Source organism: Mytilus edulis, chromosome 3 (genome assembly GCF_963676685.1).
Source record: "Mytilus edulis chromosome 3, xbMytEdul2.2, whole genome shotgun sequence".
Taxonomy (NCBI): domain Eukaryota; kingdom Metazoa; phylum Mollusca; class Bivalvia; order Mytilida; family Mytilidae; genus Mytilus; species Mytilus edulis.
This window is the reverse complement of record NC_092346.1, coordinates 46282455-46304750: the sequence shown is the minus strand read 5'-3', so window position 1 is coordinate 46304750 and position 22296 is coordinate 46282455. Positions and strand designations below refer to the sequence as shown.

At 31.9% G+C, this 22296-nt stretch overlaps 1 protein-coding gene and 1 long non-coding RNA gene across 2 annotated transcripts in view; one reads left to right on the top strand and one right to left on the bottom strand.

Annotated features, from left to right (window-relative positions):
* The window catches only part of LOC139516643 (uncharacterized), a 681292-nt gene that overhangs the window by 316252 nt on the left and 342744 nt on the right, over window positions 1-22296 (top strand). The gene's annotated exons all lie outside the window — the stretch shown is intronic.
* LOC139516622 (sodium- and chloride-dependent glycine transporter 2-like) lies at window positions 622-17740 on the bottom strand. The gene is made up of 14 exons (XM_071306822.1): window positions 17642-17740; window positions 13332-13486; window positions 12353-12484; window positions 11752-12022; window positions 11464-11596; window positions 9122-9256; window positions 8005-8108; window positions 6359-6483; window positions 5627-5739; window positions 3395-3526; window positions 2769-2868; window positions 1884-1984; window positions 1258-1425; window positions 622-731 (listed from the first exon to the last, which is right to left on the bottom strand). Exons 2-14 carry the CDS (start codon window positions 13459-13461, stop codon window positions 645-647), a joined length of 1731 nt encoding a protein of 576 aa, XP_071162923.1. The 5' UTR covers window positions 13462-13486; window positions 17642-17740; the 3' UTR covers window positions 622-644.

The window sequence follows — 22296 nt, the reverse complement described above, 5'->3', positions numbered from 1 at the left end:
AATATAGACACAGAGAAACAAATTAATAAACTAACCTTTCGCTTGAAACAGTATTTCTATCTTTCATTACGCCGGGATATTATAAAAGAATCTCACTGTTTTCTTGACCGTGTCATGATGAAATTGTGAAAGTGAGTAAGGGATGTTTTGGAACTTCGATTATCAAACAAATTGATAATAAAAACCGCAAATACAATGTAACATTTGTTTTTACTTTAACTGCTAAAAACCTATTATATTTGTCATCAAACGCAGCTCCGCGTTTGACACCTTCCTTTGAAGTCATTTATAGAACTTTAATAAAGCGTAGGCCAGTTGATAAGTAATAACGTTGATTCTGTTAAACTGGCTGTTTTATATACTTTGAATGTTAAAAGGATTGAATGGTCTCTTCTGATACTTAAATATGTTGAAGTCAACCAATGCTTTGCAAATTTTAGGGGGCGCACGCCCGCCACGCCCCCGCCTAAATCCGCCCCTGCGCAGTATTAATTTGATAAATATTTCAATAAATCTATATTGGAAATAGCTTGTCTAAGGCACATATACTTGCATGTACAAATGTATTTTTCAGAGTCATTGTGCAATCACAATTAATTGTATAACAAAAAGTGAAAGACATTTTCTATTATTGTTCAATATATTTATTTAGATATCGCTGATTGAAGTTCAAAGTCATTTGGAACTACTGCTTTCCATGAATAGCTTGGCTGTACAGATTTTCGTAATCTCTGTGAAAATAAAAAGAGACTAATAAACTATTATAGAAGTCTCAGGTAAAACCTTTACTGTATATTATAGTAATTTAAGCAGAGAGAAACAAACGGCAACAACTGAAAGCACGACCACAAATAACATAAAAAATAAAGACTTACGAAACCGATCTTAAAGTACTTCAAATAGTTGCAATGAAGTACATTTTGCTTTTGTAAAGCATCCTCTATAATAATGGTTTGAAGATTTAATTTCTATTGTTGTTTTGTTCCATTTTTACGTTAATTAACAGTTTCAAATTGCATCTTAAACATTTTAAAAAAATAAACTCTACAATGTATACTAACAAAAAATATTGTTAAAACTACATCTACAATTGCTGGTAAATTCATTTATCACATGAGATTTTTTGGGATATGCTTTTTCAAAATTATTACTGATCTCTTAAAAACAATAGAAACTGAAATATTACAAAAATGGCGAGTCTCCTACGAACAAACTTTTAGAAAAATTAAAACATATTAAAAACATCAGTAAGAATACCTGGATAAAACTTCCTCTTTGTTTCCACATAGTGTATATCATGGGCGGCAAAATTACAAATATAGGGACCATACCCAAGATCCATCCGCATGTAATTGACCATGACGGATATGGTATTTCGCCATACTTAATGGTTTTAAGTTGAATAACCATTATTACCCAAATTATCTGAAAATAACAAAAATAAAATTTGTAATAATTAGATATGTTGTCGTTCTTCATTGATGAAGTAAAAATAGGGAGAGGGCAACGGTATTTTGACCGGATTTTGGAAATACATTAATACAGCTCTCTTTCGTATAATATATGTTTTGCAATCACAATTAAATGTAGATTTTACAAAAAAAAGCAATATTGCTGGTGCATATTCTACTAGTGTATTACATGTTTATAATGAAAATATAGGGTTTGACATATACAATAACCACATAGTGACATATTCATACTCTTCACCGGGGAAAATAACATGTTATTGTACCACGTGTTGACGTCATAAGCCTTCTGAACAATGATGCTTCCCAAATGTCGTATAAGATCTGCCATACTACGAACTTTATTCATTTTCGCTGTTTGATACTCGGTAAAACGAAGCAATAGAGGTAAATGACAGACATATGGATGCTAACCGTCAGTAATGGTGGGGTGACAAATAACCAAAAGAATTTCCATATCTTTGATGGTTGCTTGCCTAACATCATTTCAATGTCTTTACTTAGTCTTCTGACACCTGAAAAAAAACAAATATTCAAGTGATGTTAAAGTGATGCTTTTAAAAAAAAGATATAAAGCTATATTTCTTATAAATAGCGTTGCTGATGAGAAAAAAAAGACAGCATAGATGGATTGTTTATTTATTAACATGTGAAAGTAGGAGAAAATGCCTCTCAAATTAACAGTAGGGCATTTAATGAAAACAAACCAACGTTTGATAGTGAACATGTAACTCCTTTACAAGGACAAGTTCTCCTGAGAATTATCGAAAAATTAGGAATGTTCACAAGAAGTCAGGAACAGTACTCACTTCGATAATGACACTATGACATACTTTAATTACTTATTATAATATTGTGTCACATACTCTAATTGTTTAGTAAGTTTGAAAGTATACAAAAGGATGTGGTGGTGTTACAGTTTAATTTGCTAAGTTGAAAACAATTGCATTTCGCTCGTGCATGCCATGTATATGTATTCATATTACTTAACAAAGTTTTATATCGAAATTCATTAAGGTTGTGCACTTAACACTTCAAGGAGATAACTGTACAAACAGCTGAACGTTTTTAAAATCAAATTCTTATGTTCAGGAAAAATTAAGCTTCTCAATGATTAAAATTCGTGATATATTCAAGGATGTTTTTTTTAAATTAAGTGTGTGGTTCAATTTTTTTAAATGTACATTTTTGTCAAAAAATCAAAGTAAATATACTGTCAAAACTTAAGGAAAATTAAACAAGTCAAATTAATTATAATCAAGGTGTTCGGTACCACATTAAGTCCTCTGATAATTTTACCATAGATATAGATGATCACAATGCTCTCAAGCAACATTATAAACATTCTAGGTATACTTGATAAATACCAGTCAACAAGCTGCAAGACGTACATACCACCCTAAAAAAGAAAATGACATCAATCCACTAAACAATATATCATGTCATGGTTTGTAAATACAGAAAATACCTACCATGATCCATCAGAATAAAACATGACCTATACTGGTTCCATCTGTTTATAAAGAAAATGAAGCTTCAATGCGTTGAGTATTTTACATGTTTTTTATTCTTTAAATTCAGCTGAAAGTATGCATATAAAGTTAACAGTTTTCGGTCTATAATGTCTCATATAAGCTGTTTTACATTATGTTGTATTTTGCATTTTGTAATCGATTATAGCAATTCCAATCTTGACTTATCTTGGATACAACAAGTAAGAAATATTGATCAAAGAATAATGAATGCATAGAATTAGAAGAAATAAAATATCCCATATTGTGGATGAAATTTTCTAATTCGTTTTTCTTAGATGTGAAAAGTTTCAAATATCCGCAGTAAATATACATTAACTTGTGAACTATGTTGAAGGTCAATGACTTAAAAGTTCTATGATCTTGTATTGCATATGATTAACAATATCTCACCTGAGTTGTGTAAATTAAAGTAGTTAAAAATCCAAGTAAACATATGGACATTGTGACAAGTGTCCGTTTGGATGCTGATAAATTCGGGAACGTATCGAACATACAACCGCCAATCACCTGTACTACCACTACCTGTGCAGAAAAAAATGGCTGTTTTGTCATTTATAAAACTAAATGCTCTAAAGAGCCTGTGTCGCTCACCTTGGTCTATGTGAATATTAAACAAAGGAAGCAGATGGATTCATGACAAAATTGTGTTTTGGTGATGGTGATGTGTTTACATCTTACTTTACTGAACATTCTTGCTACTTACAATTATCTCTATCTATAATGAACTTGGCCCAGTAGTTTCAGTGGAAAATGTTAGTTAAAATTTACAAATTTTATGAAAATTGTTAAAAATTGACTATAAAGGACAATAACTCCTTAGGGTTCAATTGACCATTTCCGTCATGTTGACTTATTTGTAAATCTTACTTTGCTTAACATTATTGATGTTTACAGTTTATCTCTATCTATAATAATATTCAAGATTATAACAAAAAACAGCAAAATTTCCTTAAAATTACCAATTCAGGGCAGCAACCCAACAACAGGTTGTCAGATTCATCTGAAAATTCCAGGGCAGATAGATCTTAACCTGATAAACAATTATAACCGGTCAGATTTGCTCTTAAGGCTGCGGTTTTAGAGTTATAAGCCAAAATCTACATTTCACCCCTATGTTCTATTTTTAGCCATGGCGGCCATCTTGGTTGGTTGGCCAGGTCACGGGACACAATTGTTAAACTAAATACCCCAATGATGATTGTGGCCAAGTTTGGTTTAATTTGGCCCAGTAGTTTCAGAGGAGAAGATTTTTGTAAAAGATAACTAAGATTTACGAAAAATGGTTAAAAATTGACTATAAAGGGCAATAACTCCTAAAGAAATCAACAGACCATTTTGGTCTCGTTGACTTATTTGTAGATCTTACTTTGCTGAACATTTTTGCTGTTTACAGTTTATCTCTATCTATAATAATATTCAATATAATAACCAAAAACAGCAAAATGTCCTTAAAATTACCAATTCAGGGGCAGCAACCTATCAACGGGTTGTCCAATTCATCTGAAAATTTCAGGGCAGATAGATCTTGACCTGATAAACAATTTTACCTGATATCAGATTTGCTCTAAATGCTTTGGTTTTTGAGTGATAAGCCAAAAACTGCATTTTACCCCTATGTTCTATTTTTAGCCATGGCGGCCATCTTGGTTGGTTGGCCGGGTCACCGGACACAATTTTTAAATTAAATACCCTAATAATGATTGTGACCAAGTTTGGTAAAAATTGGCCCAGTAGTTTCAGAGAAGAAGATTTTTGTAAAAGCTAACGACGGACGACGGACGACGGACGCCGGACGCCAAGTGATGAGAAAAGCTCACTTGGCCCTTTGGGCCAGGTGAGCTAAAAAACCTCATTGTAATCAAGTTTGGCGAAATCAACGTTCCTGACGTATAGCTGATAAATAAGATTTTTTTTACTTATGAGTTTGAATGTTTCTTTGGTATCTTTCGCCTCTCTTTTAATATAATCCATATTTTCTAGACTTTGGTACACAATTTAAAATTAAAAGAGGTGGTATGATTACCAATGAGTTTCATGTAACACTTAACCAGAGAACCGATGACATAGAAGTATGGATCTATTATAGGTCACTGTTAATAAATTTAAGACATGAAGATTTGTGTAAAAATGTATTCAAGGCACAAAGACATTTTTAAAACCACATCTCTTTCTTATACTTTGGGTCAACAAAACTTTATAGACATAGAAGAATATATGTTGTTGCGAATGAGTGATTGACGAAAATAAATCCAAATCATACAACATCTTTTAAAACAATATAAGTGTTTGTGTGTGATTAAAAATCTATCTTTTGTGTATATGTTTATTTGAAGCTTAAGAGAACAGCTGTTGTTAGCTTCTTTCTTAATCGGTCAACAGAGGTGGTTTCCTTGATAGTTGTAGGGAGCAAATTCCATTGTATGATTGTCAGCGGGAAGCATGACCATTTATATATGTATCCTTGGAGGCTTGGACATGTCTGTATCAACATTAACAATATGAAGCGGTACATGTACGTTTTGCAGAAAGAGCTAACAGCAAATGCACCCTGTACTTAATATATCATACTTATCACATACTAGTAGTATGTCTCTTTTCATTCATTATACATAATGGACTTACCAAACTGTTTGTTCCTATCATGAATAACAAAAGGAAAAACAACCCAGACCATATCTGTGGAAACGGTAATGTGGCTAAGGCGTCTGGATAGACGACAAATGCAATTCCAGGTCCTTAAATTCAATCATGAAAACAGAAGAATGTAACCAATTCATATAAACTTTTGAATATATTTTGTAATGCCTTAGTAGTAACTATCATAAAAACAAGAAATACAATAGACACTTTCAGAATATTACCATAAAATATTGAATAATTGACATTTTTATTTGTCTACATTTGAGGTATTTGTCAATTTTAGCATATCATTTTATGTTTGTTTGTTGTTATGAAACGCTTTGTTTGTTGCTGTGTAACGCAGCTTTAAGTTACCTTGGCTAATGCTGAGCGGCCTACTTTTATTGGTATCGGGTCCGTAGCCGGTAAAGACTTTAACTAATTCATGTTCTGATGACACATTGTTTACAAATTTTAATGATATATCTTAGTTTTAAATTTTAGTACGCATTCTAAGATATATATAGATTTTCAAGAAGTGTGCGTTTGTAGTACAATTCAACCTATGGATATTGTTTTAATATCTCCTTTATGTAACTTTTCGTCATTTAACTCTTTATGTAAATATAAGTTGTTTTGAATAAGACTTCACATTTTGGGGTATTGGTGTTCCTTGCGGTTTTACTTCCAGAAAAATAATGGACATTTCATGTAGTGTTTTTTTATATGCATTACCTTGTTTGACAACCATATCAATGTCTAGATTCGATGCTGCAGCTGTGTAACCCAGTGTCGAAAATATTACACATCCTGCAAAGATGCTCGTAAAAGCATCAACAAATGGAAGAATCATAGCATCTCTGAAAATATGTTAAACTTACTTTATTTTACCAGTTATTTTGTACTTCGAATATAAGTTTGGATTGAATTTGTACTTTCCTTTTTGAGTTCTTATAAATGTCAGGTGAAAATATAACACTAAATTCGAACATGAACATTTGCTTGTTGAAGCAAGTGTTTTACCACGCAAAGCTGAAGTCTTCTCTTTGAAAGACTTTTTGACGTGATCAGGATTTTTATGAACATTTATATTGAATTTCTGCGTTAAATTTGACCAATGGAATGTTCCACATTTATCGTAGTAGTTAGTTTCTAATTGTCGACTATTATCGTGAGCGACTTATTGACGATTTTTTGCATGACATGAGCACAACTGATGTCAGATGTTATCGGTTACAAAAACTATTTATCTTTGGAGAGCATGAATTTCCCCCCGTTTGTATCAATTTGACGATGTTTGTCCTTACGTTTTTCTTAAAATCATGATGTTTTCTGTTTTTCTTTGACCTCGGTTTTTATTGCCTCATTTTTATATATTCTTACTTGTTTTTCACAAAATAAAAGCACTGGTTACAATTAAGTATCGTAACAGGAACTTTCTAAATTGGTAAAACGATATCTTATAGCTAATTACATATAATTATAAAAAAGAACGGAAGCCAAATACAATAAATGTGTTCTAAGTAGGCGGCAAAATAATAATACATAGAAAAAACCTTTGAGTCAAAGAAATATTTCTATCCATTATAATCGTAAAAAAATTGCAAATCGCTGATATATTTATAGATTATTACATGGCATTTTTCATATTGCCCTGGTATCAGCCCTAGACTCCCATATCAAGCCAGAGGGCTTTAGCCCGAGGGCTTGGTATGGGTCGTGGGCTGATACCAGGGACCATATGAAAAATGACATGTAATAATCTATTTATCACATATTTTTAAACAAGAGAAAACAAATAGCTTACACCAAATTATGTTTGATATTTCATCAAAAATCAAAAAGATATTTAACGAAAATTCAAAATAAAATAAAAAATGTATCACTGTGAGTTTAAAAAAGTTCGTATCACAGTACAACGTTTTGTGAAAAGTTTCAGAAATGATTAACAATAAATATATTAATTCTAAGAATTGCAAATATTAAACGACTTTAAAATGTTACATTACAAATGTTAAAAATGCTTAAGAAGAATCCTATATCGCTACTCATTCCAGTGTGGCGTCATATATTTTATAAATTCTTTATGACGTCAAAATTTTGCGGGGACTTTTGTGATTTTCACTGTTGATTTCTACTTTTTTCTTCTACAGCAGATTCGTAACTTTCTAAATTTCTTTTCATTGTGTTCAACTTGTTTACAAATAGTCTTTGATTGACAGTTTACCGGAAGTTAAACTCGGGGGCTTGATATGGATTTCGAGGGCTGATATCGATATCGGCCCCGAGGGCTGATAACCAACCTTGACTTCCGGCTATTATTGGCCATGCAAAAACGTACATATCAGTACAAAATATGTGATAAAATATAGATAATATACCTTTGACAATTGTTCTTAAAACGATTATGACTTGACAGTGTCAACAGTTCACCTATTCCAAGACTTGACGAATAAAAGACTTGAACAGCTGCATCGCTCCAAACCTGATGTAAACATTTATATTTTTATAATGCATTATACTTGATTACCACTCTATTGAAATTGTTACATTTGATAATCAAAAATTCAACCGAAGCTCATTGTAAAAACTTGTGTATATAGATAAGGAGAAGACTTAGTATCACTGTTGAAGGTCGGGTATTGACATATTATAGTTGCAAACATTTGGTTTCCGATGGTAGTTTGTTCAATTTATAAGCAAAACCCAGGCTTGGTTAAGCTGTTATTGACTTTGCATGCGAATGTACAAAAGGATGTTAAAACTATACATAAATGCCCGGCACTGCAGTATTGCTTTTTGACTGATTAATTATCACAACTAGGTGACACTTCATATAAAATAATACAATTGGACGATTTGCTGTTTTCCACTAGAAACGAATAGGGGATTTTAATGGAGGCAAACACTTCAGTTCTGTAGTTTAACGCCAAAAGGCAAATATTACAGCATGTTATATTGGGATAAGAAGAATATGATGATGTGATATAATTAGAATCCTATTCTCTTCGTCTAAATAGTAACTCTGAGTCGTATTTGTCGTGTTTTATACCTTTTTAATACCTGCCGTATACGGTGCAGGAAATGCTTACCCTTCCGGAGCACCTGATTTCACTCCCCGTTTTTAGTGGAGTTCGTGTTGTTTCATTATTTATAACTGTTGATGTAAATGTCCCTTGGTTTTGTGAGTCTTTCTTTGCTCCTTGGTTTTGATTGTTATTGTCTTTAATCCACATGATAACAGTCCGCAAAAACTATATCACCCTAACCAAACACGATTAAGTATATGTCCAAGTCTGGCAAGATATTAATATTTATGCCGAGTTCTAGTAGAGTAGAAGCAGTTAAACCAATGCTCAAGTCTTTGTTTAATCCCAACCGTGGATCGAACAAAGGAGACGAACAATCTACCGCATGATCATCAAGGCGGTAACTTGATGAACAAATAGATGCTTGGTGAATGGGAGACTATTATGTGGTTTGATTAAGGCTACTTACTGAGAATTTCTTCAGATCCGCCCATCTTGGTATGAAGAAATATTTAATACCGTCTAGAGCACCAGGAAGAAGAAGCCCTCTGATTAGCAGTATCAACAAGAACACGTACGGGAGAGTTGACGCAAACAGCATAAACTGTTAAAAAGAAAATGAATTATTCCTACAATATATAACAGAATAAAAACACAATTAATAACACATATATAACAAACATTTATAACAACACACACACATATATATATAAATAGTTTGTAATGTAAACAGTGGTCTTAAACAAGGATGTCCATTATCTCCCTTGTTATTTAATTTATATATTAATGACCTAGTTTCATTCTTGAAATCATATGAGTGTGGTATTGATGTTGAAGATGAAAAAGTTTGTATTTTGCTGATGTGGTTTTACTTGCAAACGATGAAAAAGAATTACAAATTCTGTTAAATGCATTAGATATATGGTGTGGAGATAATTGTATGACCATTAATTCCAAAAAGTCTAATATTATGCATTTTAGAACACCTTCTGTTAATAAGTCACATGTTGAATTTAAATGTGGGAATAATATTATTGAATATTCTACTACTTATACATATTTAGGTTTAGTTTTAAGTGAATTTTTAGATTATAATGTAACTGATAAAGCTGTTGCAGCTTCTGCAAATAGAGCACTTGGCCTTGTTATAGCCAAGTGAAAAATCTTAGGTGGTATTACTCATAATGTCTTTTCAAAATGAGAGTTTGGTGCTTCCAATTGTTGAATATGGTGCTGGTATTTGGGAATGCAAAAATTTTTCTTTTATAAATGCCATTCATAATAGAGCTTGCAGATTTTTTCTTGGAGTGGGTAAATATACTCCAAATGCTGCAGTTACAAGGGATATGGGGTGGATACCTATCTTTCAAAAACAATGGCAATGCTTAATTCGACTATGGTGTCGTTTGAACAATATGAGTTCTGATCGTTTAATCAGAAAAAATTTCATATGGGCAGACATTATGAGTAAAAAACATAAGTGTATAAAAAATTGATATTTTTATGTAAGGAAAACGTTTTCTGAGTATAATGCAGAACATTTGTGTATCATTACAGATTATGTTGATAGTACCTTAGTTGTCAATACTGTTATGTCTAAAATGTTCAGTAAATATGCCGAACAGTGGCAAGGCAATTTACAATCAGAGAAAGCTTTATCTGGTAAAGGTGGTAACAAACTTCGTACATATATAATCTATTTAAGAACAGTTTTGAAACGGAAACTTATTGTAAAATTCCGATGCCATTTTCGCAAAGGAGTTCTTTTGCCAAATTTCGATGTGGTTTAGCACCACTAAGAATAGAAACGGGAAGATTTGAAAAAAATTGAAAAGATCGAGTCTGTGATAATTGTATGAATATTTTAGAAGATGAAGCCCATGTTATTTTATCGTGTCCTTTGTATGATGATTTTAGAAAAAAATTATTTGATAAAGCAACACATTTTAATAGTGATTTTATGTCTTTTGATGATAAACAGAAATTAGTGTTTTTATTTACAGATAATAATATGATTCGTAGCTGTGCCAAAGCCTGTAATCTTATTTTAAATAGACGTAGAAATGTTTTATACTGTAAATTATGTTAATGTCAATATGTTTTATAATAGAAGCATTCTTTATATAATTTTTAATGTTCTAGTCTCTTGTAATTCTGTACAGAGTGGCTCTCTTTTTATATTTATATATTTTTACATTTAATGTAATGTTGTATTATATATTATTGAAAGATGAGACTTAAATAAAATATTGAATTGAATTGAATTGTAAAAGTATGACCTTAAACATACTAATTAATACATTAAAAACTTCTATTAGTTTGTAATCATAAATACGCAATATTTCGCTAATTAAACAAATCAGCTTCATCAGGCGGTGCATCTCTCAAGGTGAAATCGGATCATATATCTGACGTTAAAAAAAATCTGTTTTGCTGTTATGTTTTGTTTTCAAACTTGAACTTTTGACTTCATACTGTCAACAATCACTTTATACTATGACATAAAAAGTTTTAAGGTACAAAAATGTCTATGAAAAGATGTAAAAGATCAACACGACAGATGTGTAATATAACTCCCTGTGTTGATGAGGTTCGTGTTACTATTCTAGACTGATGTTTGTCTATTCTATTCTCTATATTTCTATGATTAAAAATTTATTTAGAGAAACAACTAATTTATAAGATTGCGAAGAGGACCATCTTAAATTTACAAATAATTCTATAGGTATGAGTCAGTGGATATTTCTATTCAAATAATTTCAATATTTATTCCAGCATAAATCAATAATATGGGAAACACTGTTTACTAGCCTTTCCTGAAGACTTGATGCCTTTTATTAAAGCCAGGATCACTACAGTCCATGTTCCTAAGGAACATAACACTAACTCCCATCTCAGTATTCCGATGTTATTTATGCTAGAGGTTAGTCCCAGTACACGGTTTCTGAATACAAGAAAAGATATTATTGCTTTTAAAAAGGTATAGTTATTGAATATTAATTCATCTACATTGATTTAAAATTATTTTCACATATCCAAAAACAGTTTACACCTATTCGAAAAAGTTATTTAAAGAAGATTTGAATTAGTAATACGTACTCCCAGAATTCTTCAGAACTCGTGTAAGCTTCCACGTGCACACTGCCATTATGAAACTGAGTAATGTTACTAAAGATCACAGTACTATTCATCGTTTCTTCTTCAGAAAAAGATCTCATATAACAGTCTTGTGTGTTCCAAGTGTTGTTGCATGATGTCCAAGGCAACGGCGACAGAAAGGAATTTCCAAAATAAAATAATGTCCAGGATATGACGGTCGAATAGTAAGAAGCTGAAATTACGCACATAAGAATCATTCCATATCCTATACCTGTAAACAGAAGGACATTTATCATTTAAACTAAAAATAAGGGATATACTAATTTTAACGATAAGTGCAATTTGTTTTCAAAAGATCTTGCCTTAATAAAAGGTAGCAACAGGATTTTTTTCTTCTTATTCGTGATTTGACCGGCATTGTTTTATTCAATTCCAATGTTATCTTTTTTAAAGTCAAATATCATGCCATTTCCAAGAACATGTATAAAACTCACAAAAAAAACTCATTAGCCAACACTTTTGATTTCCATTATTAAAACAGAAATCATCAACATTGAACTATGGTCAGGTAATCGAATTTAAAACTTAAGTATTTATTTACCTTTAAACAATGGACAACACAGAAACAATCTCCCTGGCCCAAGGCTGGAATACTGAGCAATTGAAAACTCCATAAACATAAGCGGCATTGCCATGGCAAACATAAATATGAAATATGGTATCAGAAATGCTCCTGTATATAAAAAAGATATACATGTAGTAGACGTTTCATGGACCATTTTTACATCATTTAAACATTAATAAACGATAAGCAAATTAGACCTATTGGTGACCTTCTGCTGTTGTCTGTTATATGGTCGGGTTGTTGTCGCTTTGACACATTCCCAATTTCCATTCTCAATTTTATATTTCATATTTTTATCCTTATCAACGTTGACACGTTACCTTCAGGTGATTTTTTCAAATAATGATTTTCCCCTCCCTCATTATAGCTATATAAAGTCTTTCGTTATCAACGCGAAGGACCATAATTTGCTTTTTCCTGAAACTACAAATTATAAAGGGTTGACTTTCTTGATTATTATAGTAACGAGTATTTTAAAGATAATTACAAACTAGAATAAAGCTAAAACTTTATGAATTTATTCAAATATTTCCTTATTCATAGTACTAATTATGTTTAAAGTTTGTCCTCAGCTAAGCATAAAATTCAGTTTGTCTTTTAAACATGCTTATTACTAAAAGAGATATACCATTTGCGAACATTCAAATGCTATACATGTATAACTGTACAGTTATATTGGCCTATGATAAAAAAAAAATATCTTTATAAAAACAACAAAATAACATAATACATTTTGTCCATCTGCTCCTGATGAGAAGAATTCTAAGGTTAACTGTCACGATCATACATGTACACCTCCTGAAAATTACTTGCATGTAACTGATGCAGGTAATATAGAGGCATTGATGACGATGACGATGAATACGACCTATTTGCTTTGATGCCTTTCAATATTAAATGTAATTTTTGGTTCACAGTTAATAAAAATATACCATAATGTAGTAATATCGCTCACCTCCACCATTTTTGAAGCAGATATATGGAAATCTCCAAACATTACCTAATCCAACCATAGACCCTATACACGAGAAGACAAATTCAAACCAACTTCCCCAGGTTTCCCTGTTCAATTTAGGTTCGGGCATGTTTGTTGACTCTCTACGTAGCTTGCTGAAAATAATTCTGTAAATCTGAGTCACATCTTATGAGAGGAAGTGCAAAGAATGTTGTGTTGAATGGTTCGCGAAGCGATTATCGAATGCAAGATCCTTATTTTTTGTACAGATTCTTAACATTTCAGATTATACTCAATATATAAAAATGAAGTTAAAGCTGATATCGACTTATTCCCGCAATTGCAGTCACTTAAATCATCTCAGTTCCAGAATTTACTAGTATGACAAACAATAGATATAGTCTAGGAAGATGTGGTGTGAGTGCCAATGAGAAACTCTCCATCCAAATAACAATTTATAAAAGTAAACCATTATAGGTCAAGGTACGGCCTTCAACACGGAGACTTGGCTCACACCGAACCAGTCAGGATTCTACTTCGTCAAAATTATCTCCTCATTACGCCAGTTAATTTTCACAATCGTAAAAATGGAAGCCATTGTAGCGATGACGCGCTGCCAATTTTGCTTTTGGAAACCGATAAATTTATCCGCATAGCACCATTACGATCTCTATATGTCAGTTGTATTTTTTAGACAAATATATCTACTAGCTAATGAGCATCAGTTAATGATCTTGTCTTCATTGATTCAATTTAAAACTATTGTCTAATCGGTTGTCAGGTGGAATTTTTGAAAATTCATAAACATTTAAAAAAAGTCTAATTAAATATTTCGTGGAAGGGCAGACTAGATTGTTTTAGTGGTTGAAGACTATAAACCTTAGTTATCACACACAAAAAAATGATGTTTTCCGAAGATATGCATTTTCATCATCCAACTTGAAAGACTGTACCTTAGCTGCATTTGGCAAAACTTTTAGGAATTTTTGGTCCTCAATGCTCTTCAACTTCGTACTTTATTTGGCCTTTTAAACATTTTTTGATTCAAGCGTCACTGATGAGTCTTTTGTAGACGAAACGCGCGTCTGGCGTAAATATAAAATTTTAATCCTGGTATCTATGATGAGTTTATTTGCAACCACTGGGTCGATGCCACTGCTGGTGGAGATTTATTTCCACAAGGGTATCACCAGCCCAGTAGTCCGCACTTCTGTGTTGACTTGAGTTATCATTGATATGTTCACAATTATAAATTAAATGTAAACAAAACTTTGAAAATTTTAAAAACTTTTAGTAAAAACATAGCTATTCAAACACACCTACTCATCATTAGATAGGTATTTCACTTGATCCATATATTTCATCTTTTAGTACTGTGATTATTTTATGTTATGAAGTCAACCTGTAGTTTTAATATATAAAATGATAGAATCTGAAGCGAGATGATGTATCAAATACTCTTGCTTTATACGTTTTCAAGACAAAATATTCAACTCAACGTACACGCCCTAACATAAAAAGGTGCACTCTATTTTCTCTTTTCGATACAATTGCTACCCATTTTTTAGAATTTTTTCTTGAGTCACATGATGGAAGGGCAGACACGAAAATTACTGAACTAATAGATTAATATGTTCTCCGTCCGTGGTAAGTTTTTCAAAAAAATCGGAGGTTATTCATTCTCTACATCCAACTTGTAAATGATAACTTTTTACTGTTTAGTCTATTTTTGATAATATCCATGAGGTGTGGCTCGGTACTTATAAATCTCTCATGGTGTTGTGCTAAGATAAATTTGGGTACTCTTGACTTTCGGTTTAGCTAGTATGCTTTTTTGTTTTTCTTTGTTGGTATATTTGTTTGTTTTTTTATTTATTATTTATTATTAAGGTCGTTCTACAGTGTTGACTACTATGCCCCTCCTTTTGACGTTTTTGCCTTTTGTGTCTGTATAAGTTGGTCCTCATTATTGTCAATAAAATGGAATTGTACGCGCCTGTCATACAAGTGAGAGGTTGAGCTAGCTTTAAGACCAAGTTTAATTCACCATTTTGTACACAAAAAATACATGTACCAAGTCAGGAGTATGACAGTAGTTATCTATTCGTTTGATGTGTTTGACTTTTGATTTATGACTTGTTGTTAACTTAATTACTTTCAATACCAGAAGAAATTTTTTCAATAAAAAAGTTTGTTTAAATTGATGTATGATCACTTGAAACTTATCTACGATTGACAAAGGTAAGCAATTTGTTTAAAAAGTCTGAAATAACAGAATAAAATCGGTAATTGTCTATGAACTATTGTGTAGTAAGGTTTACAATAGACTCCTGATTGTCAAATAGCGTTTATGATATCAAGCTATACTAGGTTGCATTTCTGTAAATATTGACAATGCAATTTCCAGTAGGAACTCTTTTACGGCTAAAACTGTACCACTTTTACTATGAATTTTTGAAAAATCATTTTCCTAGACTTGATAGTTCATATGCACCACAATTCTTTTCAAAGGTCAAAATATAGGGCTGTGCGGCATATTTTCAACGTTTATATGCCCTGAACTTCTCAGAGTTTAAACTAACACTAATTTTCTTTACTACCCCTACCTCGAATGAAAGGTTACCACATATTTCAATGTAAAAAATATGCAGGTGTATATATTTACTGATAACATTCCAAAGTTGTGTCTCTGTGAGATGGAACACAAAGAGCATAACTGGGAACCAGTATGTAAACAAAATTAATTTTCTATGAATATTCAAGATCTCCCTAAAAGAGGCGTGTTTTGAGAAACAGCTGTATTTACAAAGTGCAACCTATACAAACATTTATTCAGATATAAAACTCTCTAAAATCAGTTTTTCTCACATTAATACTCATTTATCAGAATTATAGCCTTAAAGAAATAACTGTGTATACTCTAAGTTTTCTTTACTATACATTTTATACCCCCTCTCCTGTTTCAATATTTTTTTTTAAATTTGAAAACAAGACTTTAATTATTGCCAGCTTACCCTTTTTGTATATTTTCTGATAAAAAAATGTCTAGAACCTGTTTAAAACTGTTTTGATAACATATTGAAAGCATATCACAATACTATAAATGTAATGTTTAGCAGTCAATCATTACAACATTCAAGATTATATAAAGTATCCAATCCAGCCTCTGTCTCCAGTCCACATCTTACTGTATGCCAATTTTCAATTAAAGTACACATTTTCTGACTCAAATGGTCAATTTAGAATTCTTGTCACAACAGTATTATCTGTAACCATATATCTGACACAATTTATCTAATATATATACAAGAAGTGTTCAAACAAAGCCATATTTGCAATAGTTGTATGTATGCAGATACCAGTCTGAGATATAAATTCACTTAAAATGTTGTAGAGATGACTGCTAACATCTGATCTTTGCATAACTTCCAAGCATAGTTATTGTTTTTTTTTATATCAAGCACTTTAAAATCATAAAATCATAGCATTTACAAGTTAAATTATTTGTTTTATGAACCAGGGGGTAGGCAATTAACTATGTTTTTGCCCCTGGGGCCTCAAATTTCCTAAATCATTCTGCTGTTTCTAGCAATTTGGAATATTTAGTACATATTCAGGATAGAACACACTATTGTAAATTTTCTTGAGATTTTTTTTGTTTTTCTAGCTTGTATTTATTATGCCGTGGTGACAAAAAAGCAAATTTAGATATTTGCGGCTTACTTTTGGGTTATCGAAAGGACACAAATACACCATGACTACCCCTACCTCGAATGAAAGGTTACCACAGATTTCAATGTAAACAATATGCAGGTGTATATTTACTGGTAACATTCCCAAGTTATGTCTCTGTGAGATGGAACACAGAGCGCATAACTTGGAACCAGTATGTAAACAAAATTAATTTTCTATGAATATTCAAGATCTCCCCAAAAAGAGGCGTGTTTTGAGAAACAGCTGTATTTACAAAGTGCAACCTATAAATGGTATAAATCATAAGAGTTGTGAAAAAGTAATTTTCTTTTGCAAACACAATACACCATTAGAATTCATTTTGGAATTGAATGGTTTTTTTTTCAAAATTTGATTTTGGAGGACGTGTGTTAAAACAGAGGACAAGAAGATTGGTATGTCCAGGGAAATGAACTTGTGACTTGGATAGAGAGTTTTCTTATTGACACGCATACCACATCTTATATTTATAAAATAACTATCAAAAAAGTTGATCGAATAACAAACTGAATGCCGCGGTAACTTCTTTCATTGATTAAATGTTATATCACGTAATAAGTGTTTAACCATCAACTCACCTTTAAAAGTCTTTTCCTCGTCTAAACAGAATTTAACCTCATATTATCATTGTTAATCTGTATGTCCTTGCATTAATTTATAATGTCCTTGAATATGACCATTGAGAATTATTCAGTAGTACAGTATCAATACTACGATATAACTAGAGCATGATTTGAAAATGGGGACAAATAGTTTCGAGCCCGTTTTATATATTAGAACATGTATGTCAAAACGTTTTCATCTATGAAGCAAACCACAATGAGAGCACCTGGGTACACACGTTTAACCCATTGTGATTAAAGTAAACGTTTTAAGATATGCAGTGTAAATCGAATACATAATCCGTGATTGATGTGCCGAACTGGAAGAAGACCCTTCCATTATATTTCTTAATAGCTCAATAGTAGTCGATATTTTGGCTGAATTTACACGCTTCCCTGCATTTTTTTATCTTCATTTTTCATAATCAATTTTAAGGTTCGATATATTTCTTGTGTTGCTGCTTGGTGGTTAAACACCTAGAATGCAATCAATCAATCAATCTATCAATCTGGAATATCGTATAAATGTTCCATCCAATACAACTGACATAGGAAAAAGTAAAATAACAAAAATACTGACCTCAGTGAAAAATCTAGTCGGAAAGTCCAAATTCACATGGCAAAATCAAATGACAAAACACTTCAAAAACGAACGGACAATAACCGTCAAATTCCTGATTTGGTACAGGCATTTTCAAATGTAGAAAATGGTAGATTAAACCTGGTTTTAAAGCGCTAAACCTCTCACTTTGATGACAGTCTCATCAAATTCCGTTATATTTACAATGATGCATAAACTAAGCAGACAATAAATAAAATAGTCAAAATATGGACAGCAGTCATCATTGTGTAACAATTTTAAAAGGATCAATTTAACAGAACACAAAAACATCTATCTGCAAACACATTAATTGATTCGCGTGTCTGACGTCAGAAAATTTTATATCGTCACATATATTTGTTGTTCAAGGTATATACAAACAATTTCAAATTTTCACATGGGCAATGTTAGCATACAGAGTTAAAAATCAAAAGTATGTAAGAATTAATTTCAGAAATAGACCGAGATTTAAAATAGTCCAAAAGTTATATAGAATTTATAAGAATCCACAAATAGTTCATTGAATAATTTGACATTTGCGGTTCAACGTATTTTCTAATTTATAATAGAAATATATCATAGTGACATATAAAAGAACAATATCATACTGACGGGATCTTTTAAAGTAAAGAAACACACAAAGTCGCATATACAAAACACACTTGCAAATAAAGATAATACAAACACATTGACGGGATGTTTAAGCACCGAGCCACGTTAAATAGATATCAAATAAAACAATCCAACAGTAAAAGTAACATTAATAATAAAACAAAGACAAATTAAAAACCAATTGTTCAGAGAACAATTGAAGGTCTTTCCACCAGTCAATATCTATTTTGTTATCAAAATATTAAAAATCAGTATTAAATGTTATTTCCTATGCCTTTATGATGTATACATATGAATTTAAAGCAAAGGTCAAAATCTAGAACGTGCAAATTACCTATGACCTTGACCTCAATTTCAAGGTCATAAACCAAGGATCTCAAATCAAAAGACCCTAGGTCTTTATTATGTATGGTAAATGAGTTATATCACTTTAAGCATAATTCTAAATATAAGATGGACGAAAACTCTTATTTATTGTTTACGCACCTTTTCAACCAAAATTTATAAGTAACGGCATGTCGCAACTAACAATTTAGTGAAAATAAGATGTTGATATGTTAAAAGGTTTTGAAAACTAGTAAAAATAAGCCAAAATAAAAATTTAGAATGTGACCTTGACCTTTGACCTTGACCTTATTTTAATTTTTTTGGACCAAGGATCTCAAATTAAAAGATCCTAGGTCTCTATCACTTATGGTTTACCAGTTTGACATGCAAATCACTTATATCAAATACATAAGGGGGAATAACTCTCATATCGAGTTTCCAGATAGCTTCGGTCAAAACTAAACTCCTAATCCTAAAGATGTAATGAGCAATTTGGTAAAATAAATTTGTCGTAATCTTTTACGGTTGCGAAGGAGTAGTGGCCACAAGAAAAACAGTGTTTTGGGAGATAACTCTTACAACGTAAAGTATTTGGTTACGCAGTTGTCAGTTTTAAAAGCGCATACGCTTTACGATATCATATTTTAAATATCTAAGCGACATCTTTTGAAACGTCAGTATTACGCAAGAAATTAATTAGGCGGAAGAAAAAAAAAATAATAATCAGAACAAATTCAATAGGTCTTTCCACGGAAAGGTGGAAAGACCTAATGAAAGAACAATATACAACGTTGTTAAGATGATAAACAACATCAGTACGCAGAATCTATACATCAAGACCATCATGTATTATTTGTGAAGTTGATACGGAATATTTATCAACAAGGTCTTGGTACCTTCCGATGAAAAAAAGGACGAGACGTTCTTTGCCATACCCCTGGTTCATCAACTTTCTACTTAAGCACTGATGACGTTTTACAAAGTCTGAGTAGGAGCTGCAAGCTCTTGAATATCGAATAAGTTGGGAAATATATATCTCAGATGCTGGTGAAGTTGGTATATTGCTACTAAGGTGGGGGAAATTTATAACTTCAAAATTAAAATCGTCTCGTTTGTCACAGATTCTGGTACTGAGATCACTGTGTAAGTCAAATTCGAGATATAAGTATAAAAATGAGGCAGAGGAAGCCGTGTCTGTTGTTTCTTTAATTTCTAGTTCTGGGGATATATTAGTGGAACCCAATCAGAAAAGTTCGGATTGTTTATGGAAAGAACATCATCAATATATCTGAAAGTGAAATTAAATAATCTGGCTTTTTTTATCCTCTTGTTTTTGACAAGTGTCTGAAGGAACTCCGATTCATATGAAAATAAGAAGAGGTCGGCAAGAAGAGGCGCACAGTTTGTTCCCATAGGAATGACGACAATTTGTTGAAAAAGTCTACATCCAAACTCAACAAATATGTTGTCGATAAGAAACTCCATCATACTGACCACTTGTTCTTCTGTGTAGCGGTATATAGTGAAACAGTTGCACTGACATTTGACTACATAAACGGTGTATGAAAAGAATTGTATAATGTTCATTATAATGAGAAATCAAGTCATCAACTAAAAAACCAGACATTTCATCAAGTAGAGTAAAAAATAAATTTGCATCGGAAATAAACACGTTTCTTCTTTGACCAGTTGTTGGCATGATACGGGTTACGTTCTTCTCATATATTTTATGATGGTATGGGTTGTTGTCTCTTCAACACATTCCTCCTTTCCATTCTCGATTTTATATTGATAATTATCTATCCACTCACAATCCAAACTTTTCTGATTTGGTTTCATTGATAATATCCATCCGAACAAGAAATTAAAGAAACAAAAGACAAGGCTTCGGCCGCCTAAATTTTAGACCTTCACTTTGTTCACCTCATATTTAACAAAAGCTGTCATCTCAATACTAGAATATTTGACAAGCTAGACTATTTTGATATTGAAATTATAAATTCCCCCTATCTAACAACAGGATACAACCTTCACATGCATGTAGGATATACATTTACCAACTGATTAGGTATTCAAGAGCTTGCAGCTGTTACTTAGACGTCACTAGTGTCTGAACAGAAATTTTATGATCAAGGAACATTCTTCTTAAAAAGGAAATGCGTTGGAAGATACCAAGACCTGGTTGATTAATATTCCGTATCAACCTTCAAAAATAATACATTTTGGTTTTAAAAGTATAGATTCTAGGTCCAAAGTATTTCTTGTTGTGCTGCTTGGTGGTTAAACACTCAAAATGAAATCAATCAATCAATCAATCGGGAATATGGTATATAAAGGCAACAGTAGTATACCGCTGTTCAAACTCATAAATCCATGGACAAAAAACAAAATCGGGGTAACAAACTAAAACTGAGGGAAACGCATCAAATATAAGAGGAGACCAACGACACAGCACTACAATGTAACACACACAGAAACGGACAAAGCATCATTTGTATGTAAATGAGGAATGTGTCAAAGAGACACCAACCCGACTAAAGAGCAAACACCAGCCGAAGGCCACCAATTAGTCTTCAATACAGTGAGAAACTCCCGCACCCAAATTGAAGTATTCTAGTAATTAACGTTGTTACATATCTTCAATACGTGAACTAGGGTCATTTTTGTTTGCTTTTTATATTTAAACTTTACTGTTTAATCCATTTTTTGTTATTACCTTTTGGCGTGGTTCGTTATCTATACATCCCGCCATTGTGTTACTGCGCTAGTATAGCTTCTAAATGCCGTTTTGTTTTTGCTTTAATGATATAGTTGTTTATTTGATAGAAATGGGCTTTACTTCACAATGTTGACCGTTGTACTCTTATATTTGACATTTGTATGTTTATTTTGCTCACACATTATGGTCAATACAATGAAATTCTATGAGACTGTGATACAAGTGGCCTAGCTATAAAACGAACCAAGTATAATCCTTCATTTTCAAAATAAGTAAATGTCTGTTCCAAGTCAGTGATATGACAGTTGTTTTTCATTAGTTTAATGTGTTTGAACTTTCGATCTTGTCATTTGATAAAGGACTTTCAGTTTT

Coding starts and splice junctions, on each gene's coding strand:
- LOC139516622 (XM_071306822.1), bottom strand. CDS start 13,461: ATGCCCGAACCTAAATTGAACAGGGAAACCTGGGGAAGTTGGTTTGAA. Junction 12,023..12,352: donor GTGTTGTCCATTGTTTAAAG/GTAAATAAATAC, acceptor TTCTGTTTACAG/GTATAGGATATGGAATGATT. Junction 732..1,257: donor AAAGAGGAAGTTTTATCCAG/GTATTCTTACTG, acceptor TTATTTTCACAG/AGATTACGAAAATCTGTACA.